Source organism: Mustela putorius, unplaced genomic scaffold, assembly GCF_011764305.1.
Source record: "Mustela putorius furo isolate JIRA1106 unplaced genomic scaffold, ASM1176430v1.1 tig00000759_pilon_pilon_pilon, whole genome shotgun sequence".
Lineage (NCBI taxonomy): Eukaryota > Metazoa > Chordata > Mammalia > Carnivora > Mustelidae > Mustela > Mustela putorius.
In genome coordinates this window covers 11,077,508-11,093,661 of record NW_025421467.1, presented here as the reverse complement: position 1 = coordinate 11,093,661, position 16,154 = coordinate 11,077,508, and the positions used below count along the sequence as shown (strand labels likewise).

The 16,154-nt window shown below is 34.2% G+C and overlaps 1 protein-coding gene across 1 annotated transcript in view; it reads right to left on the bottom strand.

The window, feature by feature from the left end:
- The window catches only part of GRIK2 (glutamate ionotropic receptor kainate type subunit 2), a 647,718-nt gene that overhangs the window by 18,684 nt on the left and 612,880 nt on the right, over positions 1-16,154 (bottom strand). The window contains exon 15 of the mRNA XM_004767094.2: positions 10,275-10,500. Coding sequence (XP_004767151.1) covers positions 10,275-10,500 — 226 coding nt within the window. The remainder of the gene's footprint in view (positions 1-10,274; positions 10,501-16,154) is intronic.

The following is a 16,154-nucleotide window of genomic DNA, read 5'->3' as shown; positions in this document are numbered from 1 at the left end:
GATGGGTTTTATTGCCTCAAAGAACACTTTCCCTCCCGTATTTGTTTTTAAGAAGTGCTAGGACAAATTTTACATTTACATTTCAGATTTAATTTTATATTGCTGTATCTGCAGATTTATGTTTTTATTGAATCAATAATGTTCTTATACAGTACCATAGCATCATTGTACATTTTCTCTTAGAACTTGTTTCCGTTTGTAACTAAAACATAACTTCTGTGATTGTTTAATGCCCGTTGACCCTAACAAACTATAAATTTCTTTTTTTAATTTTATTTATTTATTCAACAGAGAGAGATCACAAGTAGGCAGGGAGGTAGACAGAGAGAGAGGGGGAAGCAGGCTCCCTGCTGAGCAGAGAGCCAGATGCAGGGCTTGAGATCAGGACCTGAGCCGAAGGCAGAGGCTTAACCCACTAAGCCACCCAGGTGCCCCCAAGCTATAAATTTCATAAGGACAGGTATAACACCTGAGACAGAGTAAGAACACCATATTTGTTAAATGAACACATGCATAAATGAAAAAATGTATTAATTACTAAATAATTGATCATTTATGTTTGTAATGTTATCTTTAGTTATTTCTTATGAATCCAAACTATGTCTAGCTCTATAGTCTATATGTAATAATTATTAGATTTATTTCAAATGAAGCATTTAATATATGTAGCAACTAAACACTTTCATGGGGCCCATTTCACACTTCCTGTTAGATAACAGCTAAATTGGGTACTGTCTCCCTCTTTGCATTTTCTTTTGAAGATCTCCCATCAAAAGCCTTCAATTTGATAGGACTATAAGAAGTCCATTAATGAGAATCACAGAAATAGAAGAGTGATCTTATCTTGAAATCTAATTACCAACATTTTAATCACAGAATAGTAAATAACAGATAAAAATGATTCATTCTCCAAAATACCTTGTAATCTTTCCACATTGGAAATCTAGGAACATCATTTCCTTTTTTAAAATTTTTCAGTGGTTCAGTGGTATAGCTCTTTCAGAGCTATAGAATAAAATATCCACTCCTAAATATGTCATGAAATCCACTTCTTCAATCTATCACAGGCTTCCTCTCTGATTTTACCTCTTCTACTTACAGCTCAACTGCAGTACACACTAGTTGTACCTCCCATTGTCTGGAGAGCCCCATTTTCACACTTCCTCCAATTTTCTGGCTGAAATTCCCCTAATTCAGATAAACTTCTGCTCACTCTTCCCTATATTTGCACACTTTTTCTTGAGTACCATAGATATATACAGGATCCCTCTTCTTTGGTGCCATAACACATGCAAATATTCTAAAACAATATTTGGTGTATCATATTCTAATGTTTTTCCATCCTTCTTTCCTTCCTAGATGACGATATGAATGCCCTAGGGGCAAGGACCATGTCAGAATCATGTGTTTTTGTTGTTGTTTTTTGTTTGTTTGCTTGCTTTTTCTTTACTATATGACACTCATAGATACCACGTAGCACAGGTGCTAGATTCCAGGCATATAATGATGGACAATGCCACATGTGTCCTATCCTTGAGTTTTCACTGCAACAAAAACAACAAAAAACCACACACACACATTGGATATATAGAGAATAGAGGGTATAAAAGTAAGATACAAATAACTTAAAAACCACAGATATATCCTTAGTAATTCTCTGTGGTACATGTTTTCTGATGCAAATACTATAAATATAATATGTTTAACCCTTATTACACCCCAGTTGTGTAGACGTGATTCTTCCACTTATAGATAATGATGTTGAGTCTTAAAGAGGCTCAGTAACTTCAACCAAGACACCAGCAACACTCAGGTGAAATGAGAATTTGTACATAAGTCATCTAACTAAAAGTCCACACATTCTATATAGCATGCAAAGAAAACGCCTTTCACATGAGAGCCAGCAAATGCAAGGCAGTCATCTTTGGAATTTAGTATTTACACATTTCACCTCCGTGCTTGTACTTTTTTTTTTCTAATAAGAGTGATTCATTGATTTTACTCAGTCCTTCTAACCAAAGGATAACAATCTGGCATAGTCAGTCCGGTTAACTAACCCATAATAGAGTTTGAACCTATGACCTTGGACTAATCAGAATAAGAAACCAACTAAATGAATGAAATGATCTTGCACATAAAACCTATGAGAACCAACTCTGTTTTCATAAAAATTATCTATTCATGCATTGTTTGGGCACCATTTGGTCAGCATTTACAATATTAATGAGGATGGCTCACACTGTTGCTTATAAACCATCAAATCCCCCCTGGAAGCTTCCTAGATTCTAGCACGCAGGGTCTATTGAGGATGTCTGTGGAGCAGGCATAGCTTACTGAGACTCTCATCTGTTTTCAGTGACATGAAATCTAGACTTTAACAATATGCCAGGGATATACAACTTATACAAGTATAATTTAACTTTTTTTGGTTTAATTCAGGTTCTGAAAGTTATTAGATCTTGATTTAGCCTTGCAAAATCACTTCACCAACATTAAAATTATGCTGCTTATGCAATGAAAAAATAGAATGCATTTTAATGGAAGGTTTGACCTGCAGAAAGATGAATAATTTGCATCAATTTTTGTGCATTATGTTCAACTAATGAAGACAAATGTATTCATTCATTTCAGTAAAGCTGAAGAACTGAAGGCCGGCTATTTTATGCATCTATAATGATGAATATTACAGTACTTATTATGTGATGAATTGGGAATTCTAGAAATGGATGGTGAGCAAAACAGGGAAAAAACATGCTTCTCATACTGATTTCTATTTTTATAAACACTGGCATCTGCCTTAAACAAACAACATGCCTCCCCTAGTACCAATTCTATATCTCTCACTTCATCAAAGAACAAGAAATAAAGAAGCAGTGAGATCTCATGGATTTAACATTAGAAGAGGGAAGTGAAGAAAGAAATTCCACATTGTTCACATGTCAAGGTAGTCTACTTCTACCGTAAAGAGTCAATGATACAACCTATTGCAACGTTTTTTACTTTAGGCTAATTATGTATAAGAGCATTATAAGGAGATTAATGTTACTTGAGAATCAGTAATAGGACTACTGCTATTTTGTATTTATTAACATAAAATGTTATAGAACAGTTTTTTTTTTTTTAAGATTTTATTTATTTATCAGAGAGAGAGAGGGGGAGAGAGCGAGCACAGGCAGACAGAATGGCAGGCAGAGGCAGAGGGAGAAGCAGGCTCCCTGCTGAGCAAGGAGCCCAATGCGGGACTCGATCCCATGACCTGAGCCGAAGGCAGCTGCCTAACCAACTGAGCTACCCAGGCGTCCCTATAGAACAGTTTTTAAAGGTAACTTGAAAATCCTATTATGAAATAAGAATATATCGTAACATTTATAATTAAATAATTAAATACAACAGAAATAAAATATATATAATAATTCTGTGTGTGATAAAATTAACTTTAGGGGTGCCTGGGTGGCTCAATCATTAAGCATCTGATTCCAGGTTTTAGCCTAGGTCATGATCTCATAGGTTGTGGGATCAAGTCCTGCATTGGGCTCTCTGCTCAGCAGGGAGTTTGCCAAAAGATTCTCTCCTCCTGCCCCTCTCTACTCTCTCTCTCAAAAATAAATAAATAAATCTTTTAAAAAATTATCTTTAAGTCTAACCTTAGTATCAAAAATCACTATAAATATATCCATGTTACATTAATCTCTATTTCATTTTTATATTTCTGCTTTATATTTTTCATGTATTACATATGTCAGCAGGTTGTATAATTGTGATATGACTAAGTTAATTTGCATTTCATTTACAGAAATAATTATTCACTGACTGCATGAAAATTACTATTGATTTAACCCAACAAGTAAAATGGGAACGAATGATATTATAGAAAATTTTTAGCATCAACAGAGAAAATGAGCACAATCCCTCCATCCCCCATCAGCTGACATATATTTCACATTTATTAAAGTGATGAGGACTAGCGAATGAAGCACGCCACTAGCTTGTTGTTAAAAATAGAAATAGTTTTAATGACACCCTTCAGTCACTTTACAATATTTCTACCAAATTGAACATAGCAAAGCAAAATAACCCCAACTGGCCATAATGGATTTTTTCTAGACCGTTGCTTTCCTACCAGCTCATGGACCGCTGAGTCTGCCTAGTCCTCGAAGTAAAATGTGCACTCACCATTCGAAAGAGAGAAGCCAAGAAGGCTTTTAGTCTGGGCAGTAAGAAGGGAGGTAATGCAATAGAAAATGCCATTAAGCAGAAATGCTCCCTTTTCAGATAAATAGATTATTACCTATGGTGAATTAAAAGGCAAGAGACTGCAACTGCTCACACATTTTAAATATTCCCTAGTGAAAACTGCAGTGATTTGCTTTGATGCTTTACCTCATCTAGAATTTTTTTTTTCTTTTTTTCAAATTCTTTTAAATGAAATAGGAAGTTCCGTTAAGAGTAAGAACACCTACAGCTTCAAAAATCTACCATACAGTACATATCACGTTGAAATAACACTGCTGCAGTCAGGAAAACGGAAAGGGATAGAATGTCACCCCAAGCTTAATTAAGCCGGCTTATGCTTATTTAGCATTTACCTTCACATCATTGTTGATTGCTCCACTAAAGTTATTTTTGTGTAAACAGAGCTTCCTTAATTAAATAGCTTATATTGGAGTCATTCAGCGATTTCACAACACACTTTGGGCAGTTCTCATCATACTCAGAATGATGAATGGTGATGGCAGGCCCCTAGAGGAATCACGCTGGAGGAGGCCTAGCAGGCTAACAAGAAACTGCATGGGCTTTTGGGGGGTTAAGGAAAATATACACAATTTTTTAAATATTTCTGATTTCCCACTCCAAAACAGACAAAGTATTTTCCATTTTAACCTTCTCCACTTAACCTCATGTGCCTCCATGACAATATCTGGTGATTTGAACAACAATAAAAGCAAAAGGATTTCTTCTCTTTAATCACATTTACAGTATTAGTAAAGATGAAATTTTCACTATGGACTATGGCTCCTGCAGAATACAAACTCAAAATCCTGGGGAGTTTCTGGCACTAATCTGAATTCATAGAACTTGAGCCCATAGTCCTCTACTGTGAATATATTTATCTCCTTAACTCTTACTGCAAAAGAACAAGAGCCTCAAATAATACTTTATTCATACCTGAATGAATTTTTTTTTGTTTGTGATTAAACAAAATTTTGAAACTAAATAAATATGTTGTATTACAAATAATCTTCAATATGCTTGAACAGCAACGAAACAAAAGGCAAATGTTAATTAACTCATTGAAAAATATAGATTATGATATTGGTTGAAAGTTTATGGCAAGTCAGATTCTCATTCAAGTACTAGAGTTACATGTCCTTGTGTTTACTAATGACTAAATAAATATAAATAATTCACAAAGCCATATTTCTAGTAGAGGTAATGATAGAGTAAATCATAAATTACTGCCTGGAATCTTTTCCTTAGAAGTCAAGAATTTAAGAAAGTGAAGTATGAGATGCCTCTTTTTAGATTATACTTCTTTAATGAAGTTATATAAGAGAGTTAAGACTCACTCATAACGGACTGAGTCTCAAAATAATTTTGGTTTTATGCCATGTTATGAATGAATAAAATATAATTTGTTAAAGAACTTAATGTTATCATGTCAAAGTGAAGTCAAGTTCTCTGAATAAGAAAAACAAGATATATATTGCAATACTTCCAGGTGATTGATTTGATTATTATTCCTTTACATTACTGTTTTTAAATTTATCTCATTCAGAGTTAGGCTAAAAATAAAATATATGCTACATGCATTAAATAACCTTTAGTGATAATGAGAGGTTAATAAATTTAAATTAATATTTGGCAGTGAAAATAAAGAAGAACATGCTAAAATAGTCTTGGTCTATCATTTTTCTGTATCATAGTAATTTTTCAGATTTTTAAAATTTGTATTCCTATGTACTGATAATTTTACATTCAAATTCCAAGAATGTCCTTACAAAAGTTAGAAATTTATCATGTGCTATTGCCTAATTTTAAAAAATTACTTTGATGGGGTGCCTGGGTGGCTCAGTGGGTTAAAGCCTCTGCGTTCCTTCGGCTCAGGTCATGATCCCGGGGTCCTGGGATCGAGCCCCAAGTTGGGCTCTCTGCCTGCTTCCTCCTCTCTCTCTCTCTCTGCCTGCCTCTCTGCCTACTTGTGATCTCTGTCTGTCAAATAAACAAGTAAAATCTTTAAAAAAAATTACTTTGATGAAAACACTAATATGCTACTATACCCCATTAATATATACACTACAAAAAATGATTCCACTTAGATATATAATACAATATACCTCTTGCATTGCCCTTGCCAATATCAATGGATATTTTCCACAATAACTCAGGTTTCTTCAAAAGGACAAAAGTTGATCTGATCAGCTAAGTTGAACAGATAACGGAAAAAAAATCTACATCCTGAGGTTTATAGTTTAATTTGGCTGTTTTTTTCATCTTATCTATAAGATAAGCTTAAAATTAGAGGAAATAGAAATTCTAGGTGCTATGCCTGGTATTTTCCTCAATTTAAAAAGGTACATTAAAATATAGCTTATATATCTATCAATATTTTGAATTGTTTTATATTTTATTAATAAGCCTCTATCTTTTAGTAAAGAGTGTCAGGGGTATGGTGGGACTGAAAACTGCTTTTTGTATGTTTGTTTTGTGTATCTATAAATCTGTTTCTGTTTTGTTTTCCTTCTTCATTTTGATTTTTAGATTCCATATGTAAGTGAAATCACACAGTATTTGTTTTCCTCTGTCTGACTTACTTCACTTAGCATAATACCCTCTAGGGAATTGCAAGATTGTTGCAAATGATGATACTTTCTAATAGCACATTATCAGTCTATAGTCTAAAATATAAATTTGCTTATACTCCAATTCATAAATGAGTATACTTGAAAAAATGGCATAGAGTCATTCACCACAAATTCCAAATAAATGGTACATGAACTCACGAAGTTCTTGCGTTCATTATGCAATTCTTACTGAGGGAAAGAATCATACCAGACCTAACCATGGCGAATGCCACAGCTGGAGCACTCCATTAACAAAAAACTTTGCTCCTCAGGTAATAATTAAGAATACTCAACCATTAATAAATATTTATCATATATTAGAGTTAATTATAAAACTTCTGAATTAATACATAAATTGGAATAACAACAACAAGGCTTTGTTTGGGAGGGTTTTCCCTGATTGAGGCAATAAAGGTGTTCATTTTGTATGCAGAATTTAAAAACAACAATAACATCCACTATTACACACACTAGCAAGGCAAACATGTCAAAAATAAAAATATTCCACCTCAGAAATATCTTCTGTACATCTAAATTCTAAATTATTACTGTTGAGTTTTAATAACACAGCTTTTATTAAGCTTTGAATTAACATACATTTAATTCCATGATCTTTCATAAACATTGTATTCCACTTGGAAACTAATTTGGAAAATGTCCTTTATATAGTTTACCCCCATCCCCACCCCCCACAACAGGTGATCTCAGCGACACTTGCATAACTGGGGAATAAGAATCCAAGATTTTGTGGATTTTTTTGTTTGCTTGTTTTCACTTCTACAGTGAATACGGAATCATTATTTGGGTCTACAATATATATATAGAAATATGTTGGGGCGCCTGGGTGGTTCAGATGGTTATGCATCTGCCTTTGCTCAGGTCATGATCTCCAGGTCCCGGGATTGAGCCCCAGGTTGGGCTCCCAGCTCTGCGGAGAATCTACTTCTCCCTCTCTCTCTGCTTGTGTTCTCTCTGTCTCTCTCTCAGATGAATAAATAAAACCTTAAAAAATATATATATATATATGCAGTTTAATAGGAGCTAGTGTCTCAAAGCTCTCTCAAAACCAGTCCAAACTACTTTGAACTATTTGATAAATTTGAGAAAACTTTACCAGATATAGTAAAATTTAGTGTAGAAATTTTTTGGTGAAGTCATTATGGTCGAAAAGTTTGGGATTTCCCAGACATTTGAAAGTTGCTAGAAATGATCTCAAAGAAACAAAGACATTTATAGTATTGTACTTTCTGGAATTGCTCATGAAATTAGATTTCCATAAATCTATGCCTAACTTTCTAACCATTGTATATATGTTCATTTGAAAGAAATTTTTCTCAATTAAAACTAATTAAATTTACGAGTAAAGCCAAATTGACAAGTAAATATGGCTATGCTATTTACTAAATATAAATACATGAAGATCAGTTGTGACCAATCAATTAAAAATTTGCAGAAGTCAAGACTCAGAAAAATTATAATGTTGTTATTTCTTACTGTGATGGGCCAGTGAATAGCTGTTTTCCCCTTCATTTCAAAAAACACATTGATGTAATTAAAACATGTCAATATGTTTTTTTTTTTCCTTTTGTATAGTTTCCTGTTTCTGTTGTAACAAATCATCTCAGGACACCTAGATGGCTCAGTTGGTTAAGCATCTGCCTTGGGCTCAGGTTATGATCCTGGGGTCTGGGACTGAGCCCCACACTGACTCCCTGCGCAGCAGGGAGCCTGCTGCTCCCTCTCTCTCTGCCCCCACCCCATTCCTGTGAGTATGAGCACTCTCTCTCTCTAATAAAGAAATAAAATCTAAACAATAACAACAAAAAAATCACCACAAATTTAGTGGCTTCAAAAAATACAAATGAATTATCTGATAGTTTTAAGGGTCAGAAGTTCTAAAAGTGGTATGTCTGCAAGGCTGCAATCCTTCTCCGACCTCTAGGAAATAATTTTTTTCCTTGCATTCTAAACTAACTCCAAGATGTCATCTGCATTCCTTGGCTTGTGGCCCTTTCCTCCATGTTCAGTTCAGCAGGTAGCATTTTCAAATCTTTCTCTGTCTCTTCCTCCTCTCAACTCCCTGATACCATGATCTGAATGTTTATGACCATCCAAATTCCTATACTGAAACCTAATCTTCAATATAATGGTATTTGGAGGTGGGGCCCAATTAATCATTAGATGGTACCCTCATGAATGAGATTAGCCCTTTTATAAAAGGGGCTCCGGAGAGATCCCTGACCATTCCACCATGTGAGGACACCGTGAGAAGATGGTTGTTTATTAAACAAGAAGCAAGTCTTACTACAGGGAGTCAGCTGGCACTCAGATCATGGACTTCCAGTTTATAGAGCTGTGAAAAATTTCTGCTGTTTATGTGCCACCCCATCTCTGGTATTTTGTTGTAGGTGCCCAAATGGATTAAGATATTCTTCCTTTCACTTCTTCCATCATCATGCTTCCTTAACTGTGACTTCCTTAATTTGTTCCTCTTTCTTATAAGGACCCACCTAGTTAAACCAGGGTAGACTCCCCAACTCGAGATCCTTACCTTAATCACATTTGCAAAGTACCTTTTGTCATAAAAGGTAACATATTCACATGTTTTGGGGGTTAGGTTGTAGACATTTTGGGGAGCCATTATTATGCCCACCACATGTACATGTGAACTGTCATGTTATATATGAATACATTTGTCATGAATATGTATATACATAGACATATTCATATACGTTATACACATATATGAACTTTAATACATCAGAGTTTTCATTGTCTCTTCTGGCAATTGTTATCCTTTCTCTTTTTACTTCTTTTTTTATACTTTATTTCATTTCATGTTTATTATTGAAAATAACTTTGCCATATGAAAGAAAAAGGTTGTTAAAAATAACTAATCCTGGTGTCAAATATTCTAGATATGTTACTGGTAAACAGTCTGCTATTTCTCTTAAATAAAACAAATACCTTCTCTAATATAAAACAGTAGAACAAATATCCACAGAAATCAATGAACCATTCGTGGCCCATTCTTTTCATTAATTTTCTAATATTATACTCAATTCTACACTATATTAACTTTCAAATACTATACCCATAAGCCACAAATCTGAAAAATAAAATGCAAAAGCTTTTATTCCTAAAATATTTTTTAAAGGTAGAATGGAGAGGGTCTTTTACATTGATGTGTAAAAGACATCACTGATACACAGACATGTCTGCTGACGATTTTGGTAGAAATAAATTTTTCTTTTGTTACTTACCTGTTTAGAAGCCGATGTCCAAATTGCTTCCTGGTTTTGTACCGTAACAGAACATAACAAGATAGATTTGTTAAAAACAGAATTCCGAATGGCATACGGAGCCACTGTTTCCCTTCTCACAGTGACTAAGATTAATGAACAAAGAACCAGGGACTGACATAAAACCTACCCATGGGGGTGCCAACACCATAACCTTTGGAGTCGATGAGGCCGCCAATCTGTGTCAGGTTACAGTTCCGCTGGGTAACAAACTCAATGGTTGTGGACTCCATTAGGAAAGCATAATCAGAGGTGAGGACTCTCTGGATTCCTTCTTCATTACTTTTGACGAGTACTGACTGCCTCCTGCTACTCATAAAGGCCCACATTTTGTCATACGTAGATATTTTTGATTTCTAGGGGAAAAATAAAATGGGTAAGAAAGATATTTCTTAGTTTCCACGTGATCCTACAATATTTAGATGGAATTCACTGTATTTAATTTACCCATACTACCCTAATTGTTTTACTAATAATAGTAATATCTACACAATTCCTCATCTCATACGTCCAGGTTTAACACTGAATTATTTAACAAACATTTCAAAAATAACTTATGTTAAAAATGCATAGCTGGTAAATCTTAGAAGGCAATAAAAAAGAGAATATCAATATTAATAGGAGGAATTTGTGCTTGTATTTCACATGCGTATCTCAAGTGTATAATTTTATTTTTCACCATAACTATAACATCAAATTTGGAAGACACTGACACTGGACACCAACTGACACTGCAAAACCTTGACTTTTTGTTTGTTTTTGTTTTTCCCTGCATGGTGACTATAAAACCAATGTCACATTATCCTCCAAATATACACAAATATATAGGCTGAACAAATAAAGGCAATTTGTTACAAATAAAAATTTCCACTGGGACACAGTCTGGACACCACAGAACCTCTTTTAGCCTGACTCAAAACAACAAGAAATCTATCATTCAGATCAAGATTCCTGGACCGATAAAATTGAATAGATCTTATGTCCACCTGAAAATCCTTGATAAGGCTTGACTAGGATTTCATTAGTGAAGGAAAGAAATTGGTTTTGTTCAGAAGGCACTGGTAAAACGAAACCATGGAAAAGGTTAACATCTGCTTATTAAAAGCTCATCTGGAAACCCTAACCCTAGTTAAATTCTTACACAAATACAAAAACAAAACAAAACAAAACAAAACAAAAATACTCTGAAGCTATAAACACAAGGACAATATTCACTATATTCATTGCACTGGCATAAAAAGTTAAAACTGTTTTCAAATAAATAGATATGCAATCTTTCTACACCTTAAGCATGTATTTAGTTTTACATGTGCTAGGTCATAAATGGGATATTACCACTTCTTCCACCAGAAGGCCGGTGCACAATAATACTTTGAAAAATTCAGACACAGTTCCAATGACGATAGAAGAAAAACCTTACATGTACTGGGAGGAAAAACCTAAATGTACAATGACTGCCTTCCAAAAACAGGTATAGTATTAGGGCTAAGAGAGGGTAGAAATGCAAACCTTTGTTCTCCAGTGAAACACGAAAGCGTACCAAAAGCCAACAGCTTGAAGTTTAAAAGATAAAGATAGCAGCTAGAACATCTAGAATAAGATTGACAGGATTACAAATTTGAGAAACTATGGTGGCATGTCAATTATTTTAAAGTAAAATAATCATATGTTGGAAATAAGAAAAATGAAATGAATATTTAAGGTTATGATGAAATCCTTATTGGAATAGTTAAAACTGATAGATTTTGCACAGATGCATTTGGCTTTCCAAATCAGTAACATAATGAGGATAGCCAGAATAAATTCCCTTCCTTTCAAAGGTACAGAACTTATCTCCTAAGGATTTGCATTAAGAGAGGCCTAAATACAAAATAAAATCAAAATTAAAGCTCACCTGCAGATTGGGATTTTACATAAAAAATTAAATTGCACATAGTTTTTGATTTAGTGATAATACACAATCCCATAAATAATAATTCTAAAAATGTATGTCATGAAAACGGCATACTCATCAGTTGATAATATAAAATGTAACTCTTTAACAGAGAGTGATAGTGTGGTATCATAACATGGGCATACTTTCCAACAACAAAACCAAGCAGAGAGAAAAAAAAGCATACAAAAAGTGTACAGGAAGTTATTTTTGCTTGTATTGACCATAAATTACTGAAATTCTCTCTTTCGTTTCAGTTATAAGAGTATTAACAATCGATGTTTTATTGCTTTAGTTACATGATTTCCAATTTCTAATAACACATTCCATTCATTGATAAAATTTAATTTAAATAAAACTTGAACATTAATATTTTTGTCTCAAAGAGGGAGGGAATGGAATATTTACAATGACACTAATCATTCAAATATGTCTATAAACTTGTAAAATAATACATAATTATGTCTTTCTTTTTATAATATTTTTTATATTATATATTAGAATTTCATAATATTATGTATTATAAAAATTTTATATTAAAGTAGCATTTTCTGATTTAAAGACTATATATCATAGGAAATTTTAAAGAATAGAATTACATTTTTAACAGTATAACATATCCATTATTAATGTTGTTATGTAAACAGATCAAACTTTTTAACAACTGAAAACCAAGAAATTAAAAACCAATCCCAAGCTATCCTTTACAGATATATATAGCTTAATTTTAAATTAATGTGAATGTAGAATTATTTTACATTAGAAGTATTTTATCTATGACTTTAATTGAAATAAGGATTTTACAAAATTCATTTGCATATAAAATTCTTTGAATGCTTTGCTGCACTGATTTTTTTTTTAATTTTTTATAAACATATATTTTTATCCCCAGGGGTACAGGTCTGTGAATCACCAGGTTTACACACATCACAGCACTCACCAAAGCACATACCCTCCCCAATGTCCATAATCCCACCCCCTTCTCCCACACCCCATCCCCCCAGCAACCTTCAGTTTGTTTTGTGAGATTAAGAGTCACTTATGGCTTGTCTCCCTCCCAATCAGGGAAATACAAATCAAAACCACAATGCGATATCACCTCACACCAGTCAGAATGGCTAAAATAAACAAGTCAAGAAATGACAGATGCTGGCGAGGATGCGGAGAAAGGGGAACCCTCCTACACTGTTGGTGGGAATGCAAGCTGGTGCAGCCACTCTGGAAAACAGCATGGAGGTTCCTCAAAATGTTGAAAATAGAACTGCCCTATGACCCAGCGATTGCACTATTGGGTATTTACCCTAAAGATACAAACGTAGTGATCCAAAGGGGCATGTGCACCCAAATGTTTATAGCAGCAATGTCCACAATAGCCAAACTATGAAAAGAACCTAGATGTCCATCAACAGATGAATGGATCAAGAAGATGTGGTATATATACACAATGGAATACTATGCAGCCATCAAAAGAAATGAAATCTTGCCATTTGCGACAACATGGATGGAACTAGAGCGTATCATGCTTAGCTAAATAAGTCAAGCGGAGAAAGACAACTATCATATGATCTCCCTGATATGAGGAAGTGGTGATGCAACATGGGGGCTTAAGTGGGCTGCACTGATATTTTATTTCTATGAGTACTTCCTAGAATTACTATTGATAGTAATTTTGAAATTAATCATTTTGAATAATCCATTGCTACACAAGTATCTCCTACTGAGTTACTTCAGACTTTCAGAAATCTATTGTCTCTGATTTTTTTTAAGATTTTATTTATTTATTTGATAGACAGAGATTACAAGTAGTCAGAGAGGCAGGCAGGGAGAAAGAGGAGGAAGCAGGCTCCCCGCTGAGCAGAGAGTCCGATGTGGGGCTCAATCCCAGGACCCCGGGATCATTACCCAAGCCGAAGGCAGAGGCTTTAACCCACTGAACCACTCAGGTGCCCCTGTTGTCTATGATTTTTGTACAACTTCACTCATCTTTCCTACCTGCAGAAGATGTAAATATTTCTATTATTCTTAAAACTGTCAAATGGGTGTAGATAGAAAAGTCACCCAAATTGTTTTATTTCTTTTAATAAAAATTTAAAAACCCTGGGTGCCTGGGTGGCTCAGTGGGTTAAAGCCTCTGCCTTCAGTTCAGGTCATGGTCCCAGGGTCCTGGGATCGAGCCCCGCATCGGGCTTTCTGCTCAGCAGGGAGCCTGCTTCCTTCTCTCTCTCTCTCTGCCTGCCTCTCTGCCAAACTTGCGATCTCTGTCTGTCAAATAAATAAACAAAATCTTTAAAAAAAAAATTTAAAAACCCGAACAAGAAATATTTCAATTTAAAAATACTATCTGCTGGACACACAGATATGTGTGGCTTGTTTGCTTGATTTGTTGCCATTCTTGACTTCAATTTCCAATTTAGCATAGTCACTTGTTTGCACCTCCTATTTATGGCTATTAAGAGATATTATTAAAAATCATCACTGCCTCTGTGACTCTGTATGCGTGGGGCAGGGAGATGATATTCATTTCTTTCCTATTTCTACAGAAAGTTAAAAAGGTGGACTAATCTTTAGCATCTTCTGACAATCTTATTACTTCTTTTACATATAGGAGTGAAAAGAATCTAATGTGTCAGGTTTAAAAAAAAAAGGTCTGCACAACATGAATTTGACTGAAACCCTCAAATTTAAAGAAGATAAGAAATTTACAAAGTATTTGAACTAAGTATCAGAATAAACTCATAGCCTGAATATGAAATTTAGGATGCTTTTTTTCTCTATAAATCTGACCATTCAGAAATAGTTGGTCACCTATTACTTAAGTAATTTATAGATCTATCTGAATAATGTAGGCTGAGTCAGAAATAATGATCACCAGCTGTATATCTCTTATTAATGGAATCTATGTCTTATGCAAGCCACTTAATATCTTTGAATTTCAGTTTGCATAATAGTCAAATATCTTTGCCAACTTCTTAGTGTTTCTTGTGAAAAATCACAAAATATAATAAGATACTATGTGTAAGCACAAAATATAATACACTATGTGCAAGTACACTATATAATAGTGAGATATTTTTATAATTCCTATTATTTTTTAAAAAGAAAGTATACCACTAAATGCTTTATGTTAGTTTTCTTAAAAAAAAAAAAAAAAAGACCAAAAACTGTGACAGAGATGGCAAGTTGAATACCATCTCTGAGTACATGTTTCTCCTATGGTAAGAAACCACAAGATGAAAAAGAATGGGAAAATGTACAACTGGAAACAAAATTTTGGAAGCTGGAAAGAAGATAGATGAATTGTAACTCCGTTAAGTAAATTTAGAACACTCTCCTGCCCACAAAACTTACAGAGATTGGCATTTCTATGTCTCTCTCAAAGCCAGAATGATCAAAGATCTAACAAAAGTAAAAATTATTGAAAGAATGTCTTTTAAAAAAGTTAGATGCTTGTTTCCCCCTTCTTTCTCTGAGCAGCATAGTGAGTGCTCCGTTCCATCCAAGCAGAGGACTAGAGGTTTTATTCTCTAGAGACAAAACAAGAACACACTGGACACAGGTTAGCCAGGGCAGGCCACGTTAAAACCAGAAGAAAGAAGTTGGAGTCTACACCCAACGTTGAGGTCAGTCAGTCCTGTTTCTGACCTGCTCCTTAGAATTCCTCCAGTAGAAACAATAGAAGATTTTTTTTCAAGTGAAACTGGACTGCACTAGAGAAATAATAATGACCAGTTAAAACACATAAAGTTCAACATGTGTGAGGCATCATTATTAATTATATAAATATTAAATCATTTTACAAGATTTCTATTAGGTGATAAGTACCTTTCAGCCATCCTTCAAATGAGGAAAATAGAAAACAGAGAGGTTAATAATTTGCCCAAATTTATGTGGCCAGTTAGTGGCAACACCAGGAATCAAACATTGACAGACTAGCTACCAAATTCATGTTTTTAATCATTACACTACATTGATTCTATGTAAAGACACATATCATGGATTCCCAACAAAATGATCCAACACATCACCCTCTAATAAAGCTCAATTTTTCAGTCTTGAGCAAGCTACCAGAGTTTCCAG